General features: G+C 32.5%; 3 protein-coding genes across 4 annotated transcripts in view; 2 read left to right on the top strand and 1 right to left on the bottom strand.

Moving 5' to 3' along the window:
* LOC106773450 (pentatricopeptide repeat-containing protein At1g12300, mitochondrial-like) overlaps positions 1 to 20433 on the top strand; it is a 67078-nt gene extending 46645 nt beyond the window's left edge. The window contains exon 2 of the mRNA XM_014660144.2: positions 20260 to 20433. The gene's annotated coding sequence lies outside the window, so the exon portion shown is untranslated. The remainder of the gene's footprint in view (positions 1 to 20259) is intronic.
* LOC106773448 lies at positions 3255 to 6233 on the bottom strand. 2 transcript variants are annotated; one of them, XM_022785983.1, is made up of 7 exons: positions 6004 to 6233; positions 5157 to 5677; positions 4475 to 5062; positions 4270 to 4396; positions 4006 to 4192; positions 3781 to 3928; positions 3255 to 3698 (listed from the first exon to the last, which is right to left on the bottom strand). In XM_022785983.1, exons 2-7 carry the CDS (start codon positions 5633 to 5635, stop codon positions 3446 to 3448), a joined length of 1782 nt encoding a protein of 593 aa, XP_022641704.1. In that variant the 5' UTR covers positions 5636 to 5677; positions 6004 to 6233; the 3' UTR covers positions 3255 to 3445. The 2 variants fall into 2 exon arrangements, with proteins under 2 accessions (XP_022641704.1, XP_014515627.1); XM_014660141.2 differs by lacking the exon at positions 6004 to 6233 and having other exon boundaries at positions 5157 to 5987.
* LOC106773446 (pentatricopeptide repeat-containing protein At1g12300, mitochondrial-like) lies at positions 17608 to 20277 on the top strand. The gene has a single exon (XM_014660139.2). The coding sequence runs from the start codon at positions 17646 to 17648 to the stop codon at positions 19275 to 19277; it is 1632 nt and encodes a 543-aa protein (XP_014515625.1). The 5' UTR covers positions 17608 to 17645; the 3' UTR covers positions 19278 to 20277.
* Positions 20434 to 23754: the final 3321 nt, after the last annotated feature.

Here is a 23754-nt window from a genome sequence, read left to right as displayed (position 1 = left end):
CCTGCTAAGACCTTTTCTCTTTTTATAAAAATATCAAAAAATGTGTTTTAAAGGTTTAAGCACGTGTGTGATCGCACGCATCGTCCTCGTGCTAAAACCTTTTCTTCCTTTTATAAAAATCAATAAAATTGTTTTGAAGGTTTAAGCACGTGTGTGATCGCACGCATCGTCCTCGTGCTAAGACCTTTTCTTCCTTTTATAAAAAATCAATAAAAATTGTTTTGAAAAGGTTTAAGCACACGTGCGACCGCTCGCGTAGGCCTTGTGCTGAAAATCTTTTCATTCTCTTTTAAAAAAAATAAATAAAAATATAAAAATCAAATAAAAATATTTTGAAAAGGTTTAAGCACACGTGCGACCGCTCGTGTAGGCCTTGTGCTGAAAATCTTTTCCTTCTCCTTTATAAAAATTAAAAAATATTATTTTAAGGGTTCTAACGCATGTGTGATCGCACGCATCGTCCTTGTGTTAGAAGACCCTTTCCTTTCTAAATAAAATTAAAAAATATTATTTTAAGGGTTCTAGCGCATGTGTGATCGCACGCATCGTCCTTGTGCTAGAAAACCTTTTCTTCTTGCTTACATAAGAATACCAAAAATTTCATTTTTCAAACAACAAACAAATTTTCAGAAAGAACTACGTAACCCTGATTTCTCATTTTGAATGAGAATACGTAGGAGCAAGGTCAATCCTTGTTGGGCCCAAAAAAACTAAAAAATATTTTTGTTTCTTTATATTGTTGTTTTCGGGATAGTTAAATATTTTTCAAACCACATCTTTATGCACGTGTTTAATTAAAGGTACTGCCTTTAGGCAGGCGTTGTAGGTTGCTAACACCTTCCCTACACGTAATCGACTTCCGAACCCATCTCTGGTTTTCACAGATCTTGCCTTATCCTTTTTATGGTTTTTCCGTAGTTTTCCAGAATAAACTATGGTGGCGACTCCAAAAACTTTTCTTAAACATTTTTTCTCTTTGGATCGTCGTCCCGTCGTGATTCCGGTTGCGACAGGTATGAAGCTATATGTGTTAAGAAAATCTTTTGAAATGCACACATGTGAGGAGATCAATGTACCAGGGTCTAAAGATGGTTGCTTTATCATTTAATGATAAGAGGAGAATTACGAATAAATGCTAGAAAAGTATGATTTTATTCATGAAGTATAGTTTCCATGAAAAGAGTTGTATATGTTATAATAGGAAAATCTAGTACAAGAGAGACATATATATACAGAAAGAGTATATTGTCAATACAAGAATAGAGAAATAAGGTATATGAAATATAATGAATATGGTTAATAATAGTAGGAGAATGAAAAACGGGTTCATGGATGTTAATAAGAGTATGGAGTTGATGACTAAAGGCTGACTAAAGGCTGTCATGGTTGTTTTAACAGAAACCATGTTTGTAGTAGGTTGCAGGGGTGAATGGAATCAAACCTTGGTTATTGTGTGGGCCTAAGTATGTTATATATTGTATTTTATGTATTTGAAATGATATTATACTGGATGCATTTATAGATAACTTTATTTTAAGTTAATCTAGGAATGATGGTTTATTATACTAATTTATGATTTGACGTTATATAATATTTGGTTAATTTTATTATATCATACGTTATATAAGTTAGTTTAAGATTCACGTGATATAAGTTGTGATACGAATATTATATTATATTTTTATATGAAGAATATTTTATTAGCTTTTTATGGGAATGATATTATATTAGAATAAAATATAAAGGATATTTTATTAGGTGGTGCAGATGTTAAGCGTAACGGTTCTTTACATTTTTTTTTATCTTTTGGTATTAGTGGTGAAATAAATTGTGAATTAGGTAAATTTGGAAGGTTGAACGTAGTCGAGAAAGAAAAAATATATGTTAGGGTGATTAGAGATGTGTGATAATAATATTTGAATAGAATCACGAGTGTTGATATATTTGATATATGTACTTTCACAGTATCGGTGTAAAAATCGATGTAGTACCTTTCCTTTTGCGAGAGGGTAGAAAGGTGGGTCTCTTCGTCTATGACAGACGGTAGAAGAGACAAGGTTCGAGTGCCACTCTTTCCTCTTTCGAGAGAGTAGAAAGGGTAGGATACCTCGCCCGTAGGTTTTCCAATCAAGCTGAGTATAGTGCCCGTTGTGAAAGCAGCGGAGTTTTTACTAATAAGTCTTGAGGAGCAGGGGAGATAGATCTGAAGCTGCGGTGGAGGATGACTCAAACTATCCTGTTTTGGTGAACAAGTGTCCTGTTTTGGTGAACAGGTTTTATATGAGAAAGTACAAAGAGACAATGTATATTTTTGTAGTTATTGGTTTTGGTGTACTTATTGAATATGTCATGTTAACGATATTACTTTGTTAACTAATCATTGATGTGTTGATGTTGTATTGGATGATGATTATGGTAGCTTATCCTTTCTATTTGTGTGTGAATGCGATGATCGTATAACTCGTATTGTTATACGGGAGCAGATGTTAATACAGATGCTCCAGTTGATAAATAGAGCAGAAAGAAGTCGAGAATGAAACGGGAAAAGATTTATATTGTTTTCGAACATTTTCAGGTTATGTTATTTCATTTAAGTTGACTTAGAGATACAAGTCTATGATAAATGTTCTTTTAATTGGATTGTAATGGATTATTGTTTATTTTCTCAGTCTAAGATTTATATGGATGTTTTCTTTTGTTTTTGTTTTAAAAGAACAATTTTTTTTTTTTGTTATCGTAACAATTGGATGTTACACCCTACACTTCAAAACACATACAATTGGTATCATAAAATTCTGATAAAAATGAATATTAATTAAAATTTTAAAATAAATAGTAGCAAAGTAATTAATTTATAAAATTGAATACAATTTTTAAATTCCCTTTGTTGATAATATTTAAATTTCTATTTAACTTTAGTTTATTCTGTTAATATTAATTTTACAAGGAAAAAAAACTGAAAGTCACTAATATTAAATTAACCGTAACGATGAACAACTAAACAAAATAAATTAAAAATCACTAATTATCATTTTAAATCAGGAAGAAAATTGCAAGTTATGCAGTGACTCTTGCATGTTCTTACTTAATATAAATTCATTTGCAACATGTTCTTACTTAATATCGTAATTTCTACTTTAATGAATTTTTGAAATTTTTTGTAATTCGAATATTAAATACTAAAATTGAACTTAACCATCAAAGCAGATATGCATATGAATTTGGAATATAAATTTAAAGACAAAGTTGTCGTACCATATTTTAGTCTGTACAAACTTCTTGAAACTGTTCAAGCCATAAAATCTAAGAATCTTTGCAAAAAAGTCAAAACCCTTACAAAGAGTAGTACACACATAATCCAGAATCATGAAACAAATAAATGGAATAAAGTTTCACTAGTAGACTTCAAAGTTCTGATTAATAAATTAGTACGGAGTGGTAACAATCAATGAAGAAGATTGCGAGAGCGTAGATTATAATTTTTCATAGCTGTGAATGAATTCTCTGTAACTTCTTCTGGAGGTATGTAATCAGGATCATTAAGGCAATTAACATCATCAGGTAAATCAGCATCTATCCATTCAGACCAATCCTCGTAATCAGTATCCATGTCATATGACAATTCTTTTTGGTTTTGCATGGTGTTAACCTTGTTCATCAGTGCTAACAGCATTTGATGGTTCAAAGTTTCATAGTCCCTGCATGATTAACAAAGAATTCTGAGATACAAAATTTATATTCAAAATATAGCATTTTTATTATTACTGTTTATCAATTTACTTGTATGTGCAAATGGCATGTAGCAGTTGAACCGCAGCAGCTACCATGAATAATAATCTTGCCACATTTATTATCCATGTTTGGTGCTCAATGTTGTCGCTTGTTAAACGAATAACGACTACTTCCACAAAGAAAGTTGCAAAAAGCTCTGTAAAAAAAATAATATTTAGTCAAAATTATATAGTCTGACGTTTATATAAACTAATAGCACTAGTCAGTACATACCAATATACAGGAACGGTCTCATATTGTATGTTTGCTTCGTACTAGTCAACATGAAGATGACAAAGATTGATATGGAATAAACAAAGAAAGCTTTGATCATTCTTGATTCAAGTAACAAGGCATTTTGCAGAGCAAAAATTCTGTCTAAAACAACAAACATGGAAGCCTGCTTTGATTCAAAAGATTCCTGTAAATTAGAAAAAGAGAGTTTTGGTTAAAACTACATGAAGCACAAAAATCAATAGTCTACAAGAAATTGCAAACCTGAGATGACAATATTGACTTTGAATTTTCCATCAAACGATCATGAAATCCTTGAATCTGTTCCTGACGTTGAACAAGCTCTTCATGCTGTCTATGCCCATATTCAGCAAAATACTGTAGGGTTTTCCTGCAACACACGAGGAAGCTCAACTTTTTCCTTAAATAATCCATGTATGTATACAAATTTATGAGTTAACTTGTCTACCTGNTCTCTTCTAGTGCTTTGGATTGAAACTGAATCAATGAGTTTAGGGACTCAAGTGCTGTGGATTGTCCATCTAAAAGTTGGTGTTGCTTATCTAAGGAAAGCCCAGCCATATTCCCAATATCTTCAGCTTTGCTTTGCAGAGTGTTCATCCTTGATGACATGACATCTCCAACTTTAATTACCTCATTCTCTATCTCAATGGCTTCATCCCTTAACTTTCCAATTTCTTTTCCCAAATAATTATAAGATTCTTTGAGCATTGTTACACCATCCTCCAAACTTCTCTTCATATCCTCTTGATCTTCTTGTAACTGTGATTGTGATAGTGCAATTTTTGTAGTTTGCTCATAAACATTCTGTGAATGAATTAACACAGAATCTATGTGGCCTTCCAGATGCCTAGCAGTTTGAGCTACTTGTTGGGTGTGGCTGCCAATTAAATCAAGAGAATCATGAATTCTCTGAGAGCCTTGTAATAGATGTTCTGATTTCTCTTCAATGTTATCTAACTTGTCCTCAACATACTGGGCTGAACTTTTTAATTCAGTCACAAGTCTCTCAGTTTCATGTTTGAATGCATACGCCCTATAAAGTGTACAGAACATTAGTCAAGTTGAGACAAGACAAACACAAAAAATAAATAACAAAATATAGATTAGTTAAAAGAACTGCACTTAACTGTAACTGATAACAAATGATGTTGGTTTCAAGGTAGAATTCAAGGTAAACCTTATGGGCAAGGTCATCTAAAGTTCTCAAGCATGAAGCCATAGAAGCTTTGGGGTCACAGTGGGGAAAAGGAGATCTTCCAGAATCCCTCTGAAAGCAATCACTTAGGTGCCAAGCTAATCTAGACCTCTTCTCATCAACAGCCAAGATCTCAGAACACCCAGCAAAAAGATGTTGATATGCATTTTGCCAACAAGAGTTTGAGGTAATCATTTTCTTCTGAGCATTATCTATTAATTTCACTCCCTTTTGCTCGTTGAAGACCTCAATGGAGAACTCTGCACTGGAACCTCTGAAATTGCCTCTAGAATAGGTCCTTTCACTGGAAGGAGTCTCCTTTGATGATGAAAACCATCCCCATGACTCACTTCTTAGCAAGAATGACAACAAAATAATAATAGCTAGAAGACGACTCTCACCACCACCCATAGGAGAATTTAATCATACAATTTACGTCCAAGTTTCACAACCCTGCATCAAACAACATAACNAATCAATTTTGTTGCCAAAAACAATTACCCCATGTTGCATTACAAAAATAAGAAGCGAAATTCAGAATATTGAAATAAATTGATAAACTAAGACACTCCTTATATGCCAAAATTAAGATGAAAAAGTTTTCTGCTCAGAAAACTACAACATTTTCTGTGACAAGGTAACAGTACACTAGGAATTAAGACGGTTGGTTCTAATATTATCTACTCCTAATTATATTCAATTTTGTTTCAATTGCAGTATATGCACTTCACATCTAAATCGAGAGACACAGAGAGTAAAGATTTATATGGAAAGTCTACATTTGCATATCCTCTATTTTCAACTTGTTGAGTGCGGCAATAATTTAAGGCTAATTTGGGATCTGAATGAAAGGGATATATAAGGAAAGAGAAACTTGGGATCCAAGAAATATAAAGTCGGCAGGCACAAAGCAAAGTGAAGTAGGAAACTTTCCTTTTATTCAAACAACAAATTACAAAAAACAAAGAACATGTCATCATTTTGGATTTCAGATAATTCATTATTCTACAACTTAACATCACGAAAGGAACCGTTTGTATCAATCAAACACTTACCATTCTCTACGAAAATATACTTGAGAAAAAAAAAATGTGAAAACATCCGCCATCAAACATTTCATATAATTGTCTTCAATTAAAAATAAAATGCGTAAAACAACATCAACAATTTTCTAAACATGGTAAAGCAAAGCAAGAAAGTGTTAAAGAAAAATCTGTGGTATCCTTTTATTCTACTACTAAAGTGATCTTAAAATCGGAATTTTGAGGGCTATTTAACAAGTAAATTAATAATATTATGTTATCCTCGAACAGAAGGGACAAACCTGAAGCGTGAAAACGGTGCGTTTGATGTTTAGAAAATTGTGAAAATGAAGTTATAAAAAAGCTTATATAGAAGAAGAGAAACCATTGGACACAACTCTACCGTTGGAAAGACATAAAAGAATATAACGCTACGTTTAGTCAAAAAGGCAGTAACAGTTACAATACTTCTTAAAGAACGAAGTTGTGTCTCATCACAAACTTCAAAATTTCGAAACACTACTTTCACCGTAAAATTTCCAATACATATCTAAGAGACATGATTTTTCTGAGTTTTGAAAATAAAAAAATGTTTGAGTTTTGTGTGTGTCTGTTTGTATATATATAACTTATTGATTGAATTATTTTAAAGAGCGTGTAATTTTGTTGGATTAAATTATTGAACTACTTTAAAAACTTTTCTATAAGTTATAGTTTATTAACAAATATTAACTTTGAGTAGACTGCGCGTAAAGATTTGGAAGCTCAAATGAAATAAAGGAATATGCTTAATTGCGATATTTATGAAGTAGATTCTTAAATTCATATATTTTTTAAACCAAATTTCATAGTTTACCAAAAAAATCAAGTTGATATATAACAGAAGTGGAAATTAAAGAGTAAATACTTATTTATTTTTTAAAACAATAAATTAAAAAGTTAAATTACGTAGATAAAAATTTAGTGAAATCACGAGACTTTGAAGAGTTATTTAAATAAATCAACTATGCTCATGAAAAGTGACTTACTTTAAATATTTTCTACACATTCACAAATGTTAAGAGAAACTTACCCGTAGAAAAAAACTTGCATCAGTTAAGAAGTTTGACTAATTGGTAAGAGATGAAATAATATGAAGAATGAGATGGAACTTTATATATTTCGAGTGGAATAATTCTCATCCCACTCAAATGATTTTAGTTTATGAATCTTTAAATATGAATTTCTATCTAATTCAACCTACATTTATTCATATATATTACACAAAAAATAAAGGCATGCTTAATAGTATTTTACCATGTTTAGCATGTAACTTCAAGATTTAATAATGGTTAAAATTTAATATTATACAAAAGAAGTTTAACACCAGACAAAGTTACAATGCTCTAAATGAAGACACTCACCTCAATTCTGTGTTTACATAGAGAAAGGGAAGCAAAATCCACTACCAAATCCCAACATTCACTAAATATTGATTCTACTAACTTTTTTGTTCTTCTTCTCGCTGAACTGTTTCCTGCCTCATGGTTTGATGAAAATTTCCTCTCTCCTTTAGATGGCTCCAAATATGCCAGTGGCCAAGACTAGTTACTGTTCTGTTTCACATTGCTGGAATCTACGACATTGTGATGCTCTAAAATTCAGACACTTAGTAATTAAACAAATCATGTTGAAAATCGGTTGTGATGAAACAATTATTGTAGATATGTTGGAAAAAGGTTAATATATAATTGTAATCATGAAGTATCCACAATAGCACACCCCCCATTTATAGACACTATGTTCAGATTAGCATGCACCGACATGAATTTGGTCGCTCAAATGTGTAGTCTGGTTATAAAACATGCTTGATATATTACTATCACCTTACTGTACTTGACATTGTAGAGTTGAACATATTCGAAAATTTTTGTGGCAAACAACTTGATACTTATAACTATATGTGAGTATGTTTTGTTGTCTCAGACTTTTATAAAGTTTGTGTACATAGTTGTTTTTAGGAAGTTTTGTAAAGGGAAGGCTAGGGAGAGTGTAACAGTTTAGATTACTATGCTTGTTTCATTGGTAATAAAGTTGTCTGGTTTTTCTAAGGTGAACATCCAGGAACCTGTCTTGGAAGTCTTTATAGTTATAAATAAATCCGGGTACCTATCACTGGTATTCAGAGCCACTTTATTGGTGTTGTGGTAGCTGTGCGGCATGGTCAATACGAGAATGGAGGCAAGATTGGATGGATTGGAACGTATAGTGCAAGAAAAGGAACATGAAAATAAGAGAAGGTTCCAAAGGCAGCATTACAGTGTTACATTCAATCACATCATGTTTTAAGAACTAGAAATCTATAAGCAACACTATGTTAAGCATAACCTAAAAACATGCAATCATATGTTTTAGAGCCTATTTTCCTTTTATTAGGATCGGGTAGTATCACCTTAACTAGGTACCACCATACTTTTAGATATTTAAGATTATAACTTCTCCATAGCTCATAGTGAGTTTTACCAATTTTTTTATGAAGTATTCTATTTTGTAAAAATATGTAGTGAGCAACTTATTAGAAAGAGCACTAAACAAAGTGTGTTTGCATTCCTTGTTCGCGTAAATCCAATCTTCTAGTTTTGAGTTTGAAGGGATACTGGAGTCGAGCTTTGGAGATGAAAGAGCAGCAACAACTCCATACATGTCTAAAAGGGTGGACACGCATCCTTGCCAGCGCCAGAAGTTCTATCTAGAGAAAACCCTGACTTTTGACATGTTCGGAAGTGGTTTCACAAATATCGTCTAAGTTTCGAAAAAAAAAATTACTTTATGGAATCTAGTTATTGATGTCAACCATAAGTCCTTAAGATTGTTGAAGAAATTGTTGACAAAATCACGAAAAGTATTTCTTGAGGCGTGTAGTTTCATTGTCCTTAAGGACTTATCTGTGGTGTGTTGTGCAAGAACTTCCCAGAAATTTCTGACGATTTTAGAACTAGTAAGAAACCCTAAAAATAGTAGAAATTAAACCCAAGATATTTTTAGAAAAGAAAAGGAGAAAAGACAAAACTAAGAGGAAGGAGAATGAGAGAAAATGTTATGTGTTTAGGAATGCATGAAATAATTTATTTATAGAGCGTGCAACCCTCTTAGATGAGAAACTTGGTCAAAGATTGTTGCCACACTAATGAATAATAAATAAATAAATAAAAATTGAACATTGCACCGAAGAACGTTTTGCCAACAATAATGAATAATAAAAATTGATTGTTTTCACTTTTGAATGTTGCCCACGTTGAAAGCCAACCTTTGCAATAAATTATTATTTTACAAAACTTTTGTATATGGATGTAGCATTTTAGTATGAGGTCAGATGTTATATTGCATCTTGTATGGACAATTGTGCTTCTTGTACGGAAGAGACAAATATAAGGCATAAAGGAAATATTCCTAAAATATCTTCTTCATATCTCTTAACGTTCTTATAATCTCATGCAGAACTTTTTAATAAGGCTTTGTATTGATTAGATCTACATACAAAAAGATAAAACATCACAACAAACAATGGAGAACTATTTTGTACAAGCATTAGACTTTTCTTAAGCTTTTAGGCATTATTTGTGCATAAGCATTTATGCATAGTTTGTTTGAGTAAAGTTTAGTGTTTAGGATATTGTTTATACGTACAAAGTTTAGCGAACTAATCCTAGATTATTTATTTGATAAACATTATTTCGTTAAACGTTTTTGTTAAACTTCAAAACAAGGTTTGATTAGACGATTTTGTCTTAACAACAAAACTCACCTGTAACCAACAACAAATTTCTCATACGGTAATGGGACGAGCTCTTAAGTTCGACAATTCGATAGAACACTTAGTTCATCTAGCATAGTCAGACGTCTAGGATGAGCTAAGACATCATTGATAGACATGTATAAAATGGTGGAGATTTAATTGACCTAACATTTGTAAAAGAATTACAAAATGATCTAATTGAGTGAATATTTTAAAATTTATGACAAATTGAAAAAAAAAACTAAAATTAAAACTCAATTGAAACAAAAAAGTTAAGTAATATCAGATTTGAAAATTCAGCTAAATAATTTTTAGTAAAAATTTCAATCTAAATTTGAAAGCACAACAAATCATAAAATATTAATCAATAAAATAAAAATAATTTTATGTAAATTTTTTAATCCAAATATGAAAGTATTGTAATTGTTTACTTTTTTTTCTTAATTATTTTTCATCTGCTGCCTATGAATCTCACAATAATTCTTATTTTGCGTTCCTGTTTTGCTTCGATCTTCCTATTTTGGTCACTTTTTCTTTAACTTTTCTAATTGAATATGCAGAACGATTAATTTAAAGCAAATCAACCTTTTAACGGTGTTAAAATTATACACAGATGATTCGTGTCCAATTTTTCCCGTATGACTTCTGCTACGTCAGATTCATCTTCGTTCCAGGAAGGTCATCCGCGGAGGAATCATCCACGAGCTGGTACGTCTTCGTTAGAAACGGCGTCGGGATAGATCTCTGTGACTCCGCCGGCGCTGATTCATGGGTTTGCTCCACCGGTAATGGCGTCATCATCCGCTCCGCTACCAGATCTGGAACTGAAACCTACCTAAGCTCCATAACCGGCTTCTAAAATAAACTAGTTTTTCTAAATGCATCAATTTACTACTTACCAACTACACAGTTATTCGCACAAGGTAAATACATACATCTACGAGAAAGTCTAGAACTGGAACCTATCTAACCTTATCCAAACCCGATTCCTCTTGATATTATCCAGGTGAAAGAAAATAATATTAATGAACGAATAGTTATATGAAGATATTATTTTGTTCCTTGATTTGATCTGTGTAATATTGAAAACAATATTCAGCGGCCAACAGAGTAGGATAACGACCGTCGGAAGCGGAAAAATTCAGGGTTGAGAGAGAAAGCGAAGAGATGATAGGTTCTTGTTGTTTCTAGAAGTTTCGGATGGGAGTAAATTGACGGAGGAAGAAAGAAAAAAGGGGGCGTTCGTGGGTTCGAGAATGAAAGGAAAACAATTGAAAAAGGAAAAAAAATAAAAAATAGGTGGGGCCACGAGAAATAGAAGTGAGAAAAGAAGACGCTAGAAGAGGATAATCAGCCGCTGCTTCATCCGAATATGGCTTTCAACCGTTGCTCTGTCCACTTTCCAGAACCTTCCTTGTCCTTCATTCCTTTCTCATTTTATGCAGTAGCAATTCCTGGTTTATGCTTATATTGCTTTGGATTTTCAGCAATAAATGTAGTGTCGTCTGGGCAGGAAAAGTGGCGGTGGCATAGGTTGCGGTGGCATAGGTTGCGGTGGAGGGAACGGTGCTTATGGGAGTGGGGTGGAATTGGAAATGGTCAGGGAGGAGTTCGAGGTGGGATAGGGGTGGAAACGGAGGATTTGGAGGCGGAGGTGGAAGAGGTGACGCAGAATGCAGGACGGGGAGGGCGTGAGAGAGAAGGTAGAGAAATAAGCCACGTGTTCAAAAATCGGCACATCACCCTTTCATCTGTACAAAAAATTAACACTGATAATTATTTTTAATGGAAGGGATTAATTTGCTTTAAATTAGCCGTTTTAAAGACTCAATTGAGAAAATTTAAAAAAAGAAACCAAAGTGAGAAAACCGAACAAAAACAAAAACGTTTATATAGTTTAAACCTTCCAAAAATTATAGAAGTTTAACTTCATTTTCAATATTTATGTGAAGAAATATAACAATAGTAGTGAGAAGTATGTGTAATTGAGGATTGAAACGAATAAATAAGATGAAGAAATAAAAATATGTTGAAAGAATGGATAAAAAAGAGAGTAAAATTAAAACCGGTGATAATTTTATAATCACTCTTTAAGTTAAGAATTATACTATTAAGGGTAAAATAGGAAAACTAAAATTATACACCTTTATATATAGATATGAAATATTAATTATATGGTTAAATATGCTTTTAGTCTCTGAAGTTTCACTGATTTTTGGTTTTAGTTCAAACATGAAACATTGATGACATTTAGTCTTTATAGTTTTGAAACTGTTATAAATAGTCCTTAATTTTAAACGGCGTTAATTTTTATTTGACGTGGCTAACGTCCAATGCCAAGTGTGATTTTATTCTCTCCACGTTTTCTTTTCTTTCTTTATTCTAAATTTGCACTGAAGTCCTTAATTTCTACTATGTTTACACTTTAGCATTAACACTGCAATTAGGGTTCAGAAGGGGCAGCCATCTCACACACTGTTCTTCCCCTGTTTTCTACCTTCTCACACACTGGAGACATGAAACAATAAATGAGAAGCAAAGCCAAAACAAAATTATCATCACGATGGTTCAATTTGAGAAGCGTGTTATTGGCAGGAGGTGGCAAGCTATTGGTGGAGGCGGATTGACTAGAAGCGGTGGTGGCGCAACCGAGCACCTCGTCGTCGTCTTCGTCTCCCATACCGAAGGAGACGAGGCTTAAGGCACGCGAAATGTGCGAACAGAAATTGGATTGGCGAGGGAATGGAACAGATCTGAGTGACAACACCTAGTTTTGTTTCTTCAGTCACTTCACGCAACAAACCACATGTAATGCTGTTTGGCTCCAAAATTGATTTCTCACACACCAATGCTCTCCCAACTCTGTATCTGCCCAAAAACACGGATTTCTTGCTTCAAACCACAGGTAATGCTGTTTGAGGCCACCGTCATCTCCTTCAAATTGCGCCACAAATTTCTTGCTTCAATCCCCGTCTCCTCCCGTTGCCACCCACCAGTGTCACTAGGAAAGTCGGCGTCTTTGCGGAGGTGAGCAGCCCAAGTTGCACCATTTCCGGTATTGATTTCAGTGACCCCGATTGGAAAACAAAGTTCCAGCAAGATTGGGAGGCTCGTTTCAGACTTCCTCATCTCACCGACATCTTCCCAAATGCTCCTCCCATTCCTTCCACCTTTTGTCTCAAAATGAAGTTGGTTGGTAGGTCTACTTTTCTTTTCTTTACCCTCTGTTTGCTACTACAGAAACATTGTTGTGTCTGGGGTGAGGATTTTTATGCTTTTAAAATTCAACCAATAGAGAAAAGGATTGGGATTTTCGGATTGCTGCATATTGTACTCCACCCCCATTGCCAGATATTATAATTGGCCTCAGACCTTATATATGTCATAACTTCCAAGAAGTTTACCTTCAGTGTCCACCAATTCAGTTCTGGCTGATGGAAGGTTCCAGGTGAAGGCACAAAGTAGAAACAGAGAAAAGAAAAGAAAACAATCAAAGTGCAAACATAGAAGAAATTAAGGGCTTCTGTGCAAATTTGAAATAAAAAGAAAACAAAACATGGCACAGAATAAATTCATAACTGGCATGAAACGTTGATTGGCAACCACGTGAAACAAAATGCCATCAATGTTTCATGCAGGGACTAAAACCAAAAATCAGTAAAACTTCAGGGACTAAAAACATATTTAACCCTTAATTATAAATATGAGATTATTCTTTTTAACTACTTATTTGTTAAGTTTATTCAATTCAATCCTAATATTTTTGTTTTAATAAAGTCTTAATTTTTGTAAATTTTATGTAATTCAGTCTTTTTTCTTAACATTGTTTTAAATAATTAATGAATATTGTTACATGTTTGTTCTAATTTTTTTGGTTTTTTTAATTTATTTTATTTATTTTTATTTTTATTTTATTTTTAAAAATTGTTTACATCTCAAACTAACATGTGTCATGTGTTAGAATAAGTGGTTAAAACTAATATTTTATATTCAATTTGGTCAAATTATTCTTATTTTTATACAATTTTGTCTCAATTTTAAAATAGAGTAATTTTGTTCTTTTCAAATGGAGATCTAATTTTTTTTATATAAATGTTATATTGATATTTTTATTAAAATTCACTTTTTTATTAAATATTTTTGTTTTAGGATTACAGTTGGTTTAAAATTAGAACAAAAGTTTTAAGAGTAAGGACTAACATTAAGAGGTTAAAAATCTCATAAATTAATATAATCGATTAATATAATATTATATGACATTTTTATTTGGTAGTTTATGTGATTTTGATACTCTATAATTTTTAATCTCTTAAAATTTTAAATAAATCGTGTTAGTTCTTATAGTTAATATTTTCATTCTAAATCAACTTTAACCTTAAATTAAAAATATTTAATAAATATACGTGAAGTATTTGAAAAACACTATAAAGGAAGGAGAGGTGATTTGAATAGTGTTATTTAAAAATGTTTTCGCAACCCTTCTGATATAACATATTGTCAAGCCTTTAAAACATTCTTAGGTTTTGTAAGAGGCTCATTTAGTTAAGAGAAGAGAAAGTAACACAAGAGATTTTATACTGGTTCGCTCCAACAGAGTTACGTCTAGTCTCCTCTGCAGAGGGTTCCACTATAATCTTCACACGATTACAAATGGGTATTAGCACTGTTGGGTCTATCGAAGAGGATGTTACATGTGGGTTACACAAACACCAATAACATTTGAGCCCAACTATATAAAGGATTGACACCACTCTCTACCCAAAACCTTAAGGTAATGGGTTAATGGGTCTTTCATCTTTATATAGTGCTCTACTTTTTCATTTCTATCCAATGTGAGACTTAGACTCACACTTGGATTCCCAACAATCTCCCCTCAAGGGTGAGTCCCTTCCACATAGGTACACTTCCCCTCCAACAGAAGCATTCCCAACCAATCACAACCACGAGTAGCCCTTTCCAACCGCCGTTCATCTTCACGGAACTCGCTTACCTGAATACCTTTTGCCAGGAAGACTTTCGGTATATGGATCATTATACTCGTCTAAGTCGGTCACCAAGACAAACCATCAGCTTTGATACCACTATTGTGTTTAACAAAGAGGAGGTTACCTATGGGTTACACAAACACCAATGACATCTAAGCCTAACCATATAAAAGATTGACACCACTCTCTACCCAAAACCTTAAGGCAATAGGTTAATGGGTCTTTCATCTTTATATAGTGCTCTACTTTCTCATTTCTATCCAATGTGGGACTTAGACTCACACTTGGATTCCCAACAAGCACCACTGCTGGTACTCATCACCCTTGCCGAGATTTCCTCTAAGTATTCGCACCACTCTTTGTACTCAACAACCTTAACCGAGATTTCCTTTGAGTATTTGAACTACTCCTGGTATACCCTTGTCAAGATTCCTTAACTCAAACTAAGTTCAGTTGTAAGTACTTTAATTCTCTTCGGAATTGCAATCAACAATTCCTTACAAGTAGTTCAGACTATATCTCTCATAGAGAGGATTTGATTAGAATACAATGCAGTCTAAACACTCATGGGTGTTTCTTTTTTCTCTCTTACAAGGTAAGAAATATGATGCTTAAGCTTGAGAATATCACTTTCTTATTTTCTCTTTTTTTTTTCTCTTTTCTTCAGTTCAGATGTATTGTTTTTCTTTGAGCTCTTTCTCTTCTTTTTAGGATGGATTTTTCGTTGTAAGATTTTCTTATGCTCTTTAGTTATCTTCTTGATTTTCTTCTTGAGAGATCTTATATTTATAGACTTCATGGATATATGTCTGTTAAACTAGATTCGTAATTGATAGTCTTGATACTTGTATTTTCTCTTTCTTCTTTTCACAACAGCCGTTGTGTAAGTCAACTTTGTCAGAACAGACATGCTTTTTCAGTCCTTTGCTTGAAGTATGTTGTACAATTCTTTTAGACTTTGCTTCAAGTGAAGAATATTCTATAAATATCTCCTTTATCTCTAACGTTCACTTTTTGATATTTGATATGTAGCACTATGAATGCGGGTAGATCGCTTATTTAAAAAAATTAGAGTAAACTGTGCATAGAACATATATGTCTTTCCTTATCATTTTTTTTTTGTTTTTAAACGTTCAGAACAAAAAAGTGTTTTTTATTTTCCACCATTAGGTAGCATTTTTCGATTAAGCTCTTTTCACAACGGATACCTAACATAAATTATACTTCATCATAAGATAAGGTGTTTGTTAGGCTTATGGTATCGTCTGGTTAAGTAAACACCTTTTTAGATATTATCATTGGTCAGATAGTGTTTAACTTGTTTAGGCTTTCTTAAAAATATTTTGTCAGAGACATTATCTCGACCTATTTTGTTTTCGAGAGAAATTGAACACCTATTCAAGATATTATAAGCATTGAACATTTTGTTCAATCTCTTTTGACGCTTTTAGACAATGCGTCTGAGTGTTTTATCTTAGATGTTATCTATTCCTAAGACCTAAGTATTTTTCTAGGTTTTCAATGTTTGGGGTTCAGGTTCTAGGTTGTGTTTGTTGTGGAAATTTTAACTCTAAGTCATGTGTTTTCATCCTAAGTTTTAATGTTATTTGATTAAACTTGATAGTATGAGAGTGTTTGGTCATATAAACGATTTTATCTTTAACAATGTGAATATTAATAAAAATATTAATATAATGTTTATATAAAAATTAAATTTAACCTTAATTTAAAGAAGAATATAAATTTTTAATTTTGAAAAAAAATTGATTGAATTAAACAAAAATAATTAATATAAATATCAAATTAAATATAAAACAATAACTATAAAAAATAAATCAAATCAAACAAAATGGATATTAGAACTGTTGAATAAATCCAAAGAAAATAAAAACTAAATTATTATTTAAGTCCAAATTTTAGTATTAATTTTACTTTTTTTAATATAAATTATTTTATTAATTTACTTTTCACATTTTATATAATTTTTAAATTAAGTTAATCTTACTTTAATATAAAATGGTCTACATTAAAATGGAAAAAGTATTTATTTTATAATCAACTTTTAAGAATACATTTTTCTATATATTTAATATAATTTATTGTTAGTAATTTTATTAAGATGAGATAGACATGAGACGCGTTTTTATACTTTTAATTATTTTATTTTATTTATTATCATCAGTTAAACATATAGTTTCGTATCAATTAATAATTTTTTATAGTAAAAATAAAATCTGTATATAAAACAGCTATCGTAGAGCTAAAAATTATAATTATTTTTTTGTAATATTAGTTATTTTTCTATTATCATATATAAGACATAAGGTAAGATATATGTGATGTACACACGTTTTTATACTACTAATTATTTTTATTTTATTTATTATCATTAATGAAACATATACATTTTCGTATTAACAAATAATTTTTGTTAGTAATAATTATTTCAAATTTAATTAACTTTTAGAATTTAGTGGTAATTAAAAAAGTTTTATCCAAATAAAAAATTAAAATAAAACTCAAATTCGTTAAATTTAATTATCTTGTTCTAACAAAAGATTTAAAATATACAAGTTAAGCTTTTTAAAATGAAATAAAAGGTAAATTTGAAGAATTCCATACTATTGTTTGCAGCAAAGATGTGGCTTTCAAGAAGTGTTACGGTTTCTCTTCTTCCTTCTATTGCCAAGTTTTCTCCTTTTCTTCCCATGCACAATTCCCTCTTTTGCTCTCACCTTCACTCTCAAACTTCCTTACACGACGACGCCGTCTCACAATTCAATCGTTTGCTTCATCAGCGTCATGTTCCTTCCATCTTCGAATTTGGAAAAATTTTGGGATTTCTTGTGAGGATGAAGCAGTACTCTACCTCTATTTCTCTTATCAAGCAAATGGAGTTCAAGGGAATTCTCTGTGACCTTGCTAATCTCAACCTCCTTATCAATTGTTTCTGTCACTTACACAAATTGGCTTTTGCTTTCTCTGTATTTGCCAAGATTTTCAAACGGGGTTATCATCCAGATGCCTTTACCTTAAATACACTCATGAGAGGTCTCTGTGACAAGGGTGAGGTCAAGGAAGCCCTCAATTTTCATGACAAAGTAGTAGCACTAGGATTTCCGCTCGACCAATATTCTTACGGAATTCTGGTCAATGGATTGAGCAAAATAGGAGAAACGGAAGCCGCCATCGAATTGCTCAGAACGATTCAACGTCCATCAATAGTAATGTATAACATTATTATTGACTCTTTATTAAAAGAGAAACATCCAACAGAAGCTTATGATTTCTATTATGAGATGGTTATCAAGGGAATTCCTCTTAATCTTGTTAATTATAATACTCTAATTTATGGCTTTTGTTTAGTAGGACAGGTAGAGGTAGCATTTGGTTTCCTAAATGAAATGATATCAAATAGCATCAGGCCGGATGTTTATACCTATAATATATTGATTGATGTATTGTGTAAGGAAAGAAAGCTAGGAGAAGCAAAAAATGTGTTAGGTGTGATGGTGAAAGCTTATGTGAAACCTAATGTTGTTAGCTTTAATGCTCTAATGAATGGGTATTACGCACTTAATAAAGTGAGGAATGCAAAACAGGTATTCAGTGCAATGACTCACATGGGAGTGAGTCCTGATGTTAAGACCTACGGTATCATGATAAATGGATTCATAAGGAACAAAAGGGTGGATAAGGCTATAAATCTCTTTCAGGAAATGCACGACAGGAATATGGTTCCAGATACTGTGACTTACAATACTCTTATTGATGGTTTATGCAAAATTGGAAGAATCTCTCATGCTTGGGATCTTTTTCGTGAGATGCGTGGTAGAAATAGACAAGCAAATGTAATCACTTATAGTTCTTTGATTGATGGTTTATGCAAAAATCAACATCTAGACAAGGCAATTGAATTATTGAGGAAAATGAGAGAGAATGGAGTTCAGCCCGATATGTACACGGTAAATATACTTATTAATGGGATGTGTAGAGGGGGGAGACTTAAGAATGCACAAGAGATTTTTCAGGATCTATTGAATAAAGGTCACAATCCCAACATCCCTACTTATAATGCTATGATAAGTGGTCTTTGTAAGGAGGGTTTGCTTGATGAGGCATTGACCTTGTGGTCCAAAATGGAAGACAGTGGTTGTTTATCTAATGTTATTACTTTTGAAATAATCATCTCTGCTCTCTTTAAGAATGGCCAGACTGAAAAGGCTGAGGTATTTTTTCACGAAATGATTTCTAGAGACTTGTTGAAATGATGAGAGGTGACCCCTTATTTGAGTAAGAAGTTACATTTATGTGTTTGTCATAGGATGTGCATGAATGGTTTGTAAATTTTGTGTTAGATGAGTTGGTTTATGTTGTAACCCGTGGCTGATGTTTTCCTGGACAAGGGTTGATACATTTTTATTTTCTACTCTGCATTTTGATTGCTATCAAACTTCTGTTTCCTTTGACATTACATTTTACTTGTAGAATTTGTTTAACTGATTAGTAGAATGGTTGAAATCAATGGTTTTATTGTCTTTCAAGACCAAAACTATGACCTTCCTTACTATGTCTAAAATCTTGATGATTTTTTTTTTTTTTATTTCCAACTGTTTGATATTCCCCATTCATGTTTGTCAGAGACCAAATATGATTTTTCTTTAGGGCCTTCAGTGTTGCACTTCAGGAACCATTCCCAAAGAATAAGCACACTTGCGAAGCTTAGTGATCTTAACCTTGGCAATAATCATCTTCCTGATATGTCTATGCCTAAAGAACTTTTAAGTCTTTCTGAATTCTTCCAATAGCAGAATCTCACATGTCTATTTCTTACTCTCACTGGATTAATTGCAGGTTCAATACCACCAGAACTTGGTAATTTAGCACAATTGGATACATTGTACCTCCATAATAATTATTTGGAAAATTTCCTGGTTTGTTTTTATTTCCCATATATACTTTGATTTCTTCCTCCTTAAAACCTTCGCTGTATGAACATTATGCAGCATATTATCTCACTTCATAACATGGAGATGAGCAAGCTGAAGTTTAAAAGAACTAGAGATATACCACTTCTTATGTGTATGAAAGATCATGGCACAACTTCCTTTCATTCAAGTATGGTTATACATAATCAGCTGATAAAGTTCTTAGTTATATATGTAGAAATTACATAATTACAATGATAAAGTTGTTAGATTAATTAGATAGCCATATATAGTACTCAATTATTGTATTTGCTGTTGAGTTGAGGTTGCTGAAGACTAATCTATGGTTTCAACCTCCTTGACAATGGTGGTGACACCAAGTGCATGACTGTCAGAGAATTGGAAACCAAAGTAATAAAAAAGTCAAATAGATAAGTGCCAATAACTGTTGAGATTAATTAGGAGAAAATAATTGGAGCGTCCTCTGATATTATTTTAACATCCTCCCCTGATTTCTTCGTGATCTTCACAGCAATTCTCTTCATTGGAAGCATACACAAATGAATTTTTAAGTGGCCTTGAAGAGTTTATGACTTTTACTATATATTAAAACTATAAAATTAATAATTGTAGTAGATTGTTCTCATATTAAGACTGACCTGTTATGATGTTTGATCATCATTCGGGTTCTCAGAATAGCTGTAATGAAGAGTGCAGAGTTTTGGAATGCAGGGTTACAATAACTAACAAACTCTTATTTATTTATTTGTTTGTGGTATTTGCGTTGCATAAATTTGGATAGATGTATCAGGTTATATTATTCTTATATTTGGTTCCTTTCTAAATATTAGTGTTTGAAGTAGTGGGGTTGAGTTCTTGAGTTTACCACAGCACTGCATGTGGTATCTGACAATAAAACTAGATCTTGGAGCTTTAAGGCTTAGCAGTTATGAGTTTGAAGTTGTTTGAAGAAGTTGTGCTTAAGAATGGCTCAGTTGTTACTTTGTTTTTCTATATTAATAAATTCTGAATATATAGTTAAGCAATGCAAATTTTGTTGAAAATTCTTAGTTGGATATAATATATATATATATATATATATATATATATATATATATATATATATATATATATATATATATATATGCTGAATTTGAAATCGAATATTTATAAGTTATTTTGTCATTTAAAAAAATATAAAAATTAAAATTATACATATTTTAAAATTTACTGTAATTTATTTTTTACAAAATTTCTTGCAAAATTATTAGTAGAAAAATTATATTACAAATTTATTTTTACAAAGAAAATTACTTGTGAATTTATTTGTAAGAAATTACTTGTGAGTTTAAACCACGCAGGAAAATTATTTGTGAAATTTAAATTTGTAAAGAAAGAGTGTATGTTGTTTTTGAATTGATTTTCTGAAACGAAAAACTGCTGTGAATCTTTGTTTGGACGAAAATTCGGCGCGAATATTTTCCATAAACAATTTGCATAAAATATTTGCAAGAAATTTCTTGTGAATTTTTTAGTTTCAAGATAATCATCTTTACTTTCCTATTAAAATTCATAAGAAAAATGAAAAAGAAAAACACTTTTCTTACAAATTTTTGAAAGAAATCTTAAGAAAACATCTATGAAGTATGGAAAATTCTAGCAGTGATAGAAAGTCATGTAGAAACTTGTAGTTAATTATATTTTAACTATAGCTGTCAAAATGGTTCACAGTCCGCAGGTCAACCTGACTCGTCACGGGTTCGGACCGGATTTGGTTTGAAAAATACAACCCACTTATATATGAGTCAGATTGCAACCCGGCTCATTTAGACCCGGCTCATGCGGGTTGAATCTGTGATGAGCCGGGTTGGCACACCAACCCACCTACCTAATTTTATTTTTTTTAATTTATTATTTTATTTATGAAACCCTGAAAAATAAAATATTCTCTTTACTCATTGTGTATACCAAAAAAGTAACTTCTGCTCTCACAAATCACTCTCATGGTTCACGGTACTTGCTCTCGTTTGACGGTCTTCTCACTCTCACTTCACTAAAATTATTCAAGGAGCAGGTAAAACATCCTTCTTTTTTTCTTCTCTTTTCTTCGCATTTCCAGCAACTAGACTCTGCCCAAAAGTCACTTCATATTGAGCTTTCATCTCCATCTAGCTTCCTTCCAAGTGAGGGCCGCCTGAGCTAGAGCTTTCATCCACCGTAGAGCTCTTCCTCCACCATTGCCTCCACTGATTTCACTCCTCCACTGCTGCCAAATCACAAGCATTATCAGCCGCTGCATCTAAGCATCCAGCTACCGTTTGATTCCACTTCCGCTGCAACTAAATCCACGTCCCTGGCTGGAGCATCCTTATCATGTGGTATTCAGAGCAAGGTTCGACTTGCATCACGCTCCAGATAAGTTCTACTGCATTGATCCGTTCTGTCATCAAGTTCCTTGCGTGTGCTTTGTTTGTTTCACTGTTCCATTGATTTGTCTTACATTCCATAGATTCCTTTGAGTTATTTGATTGATCCAGCCTTGTTTTGCTTTGGTTTTTTCTCATTTTAATCGGTTTATATTTCTGATTTGAGTCTTTATTTTTGAAATCCTGATTCTGTCTTGTTAAAGTCATGTCAATATTTTCCAATTTTGTCTAAAAATTCCATGTTTAACCAAGAATGGATAAATCTGCATAGTTGATTGGAGTAATTCAATAAGAAGCCTAGTGCATCTTGAAGCTCCTCAGCAAAGCAGTACCAGAGGTTAACATAGTTGAACTAATTCAGAGTTGAATTCTGGTTTGCATCTGGAATAAATTGTATACGCACCAGTCTTTGATCTGTTTTGTGCTTTTACTGTCATAACTGTGTGCGGATGATTGTTGGATATGATGCAATGAGACGAAATGCATACCACCAATTATGTCTAAGACATTCCAGTGGAAAGCATTATCAAGCAAATTCCAAATTCTGCACATAGCAGTTTGAACCGTACTGGAGTGCTTTGTTGAGAGTAGTTTGCAATTTTTTTTTAACCGGTCCAGCTTTAGTAATCATTTCTGGACTCCTTCATAATTCTATAGAGTTTTTTTTGTTCAGTTTAGTTGCTGCCTAGAAACATTATATTGTGTTTCATATCAGTTTGAGCATTAGATATGCACTCCCATGTGTGTCTGGATCGTTTCTTTTATTGAATTGAGCAACTGGTAGGGTCCAAATTTGAATTGGACAGTGGCAGTCTCTACTAGCCATTTCAATTTGATATATTTGCTAAACCAGACTTGCTCTAAGAGTCAAAATACTGATCTAAACACTTTTGAATCCTGTGCTGAAATTTGCATACTGTTTTGGTTNTGATTTAGCTTGAATNGGCAACTCATATAGTCAAAATTTGATTCATGAATGAACTGATCCATTTGGATATTGATATAAGTCACATTTGATCATTAAAAGTTGCTAGAAGTTTTCAATTTGCCAAATAACCTGGACTGCTAAATATAGCCAATTCAGTTTCGTTGTTGTCGCAACCGAAAAATCGCGACGGGACGACGACGATNAAAAAAAAAAAAGAAACGATTTAAAAAAGATGATTTGGAGTCGCCACCATAGTTTATTCTGGAAAACTACGGAAAAACCATAAAAAGATAAGGCAAGGTCCACGAAAACCAGATTATGGGTTCGGGAGTCGGTTACGTGTAGGGAAGGTATTAGCACCCTACAACGCCTGCCCGAAGGCAGTACCTTTAATCAAATGCGCGACTTTAATGTGGTTTGCAAAATGTTTAATCTCCCCTAAAAAATAAAACTCTAAAGAAAACAA

Source organism: Vigna radiata, chromosome 9 (assembly GCF_000741045.1).
Source record: "Vigna radiata var. radiata cultivar VC1973A chromosome 9, Vradiata_ver6, whole genome shotgun sequence".
Lineage (NCBI taxonomy): Eukaryota > Viridiplantae > Streptophyta > Magnoliopsida > Fabales > Fabaceae > Vigna > Vigna radiata.
This window is presented reverse-complemented; position numbering and strand designations above follow the sequence as displayed.

Coding starts and splice junctions, on each gene's coding strand:
- LOC106773446 (XM_014660139.2), top strand. CDS start 17,646: ATGTGGCTTTCAAGAAGTGTTACGGTTTCTCTTCTTCCTTCTATTGCC.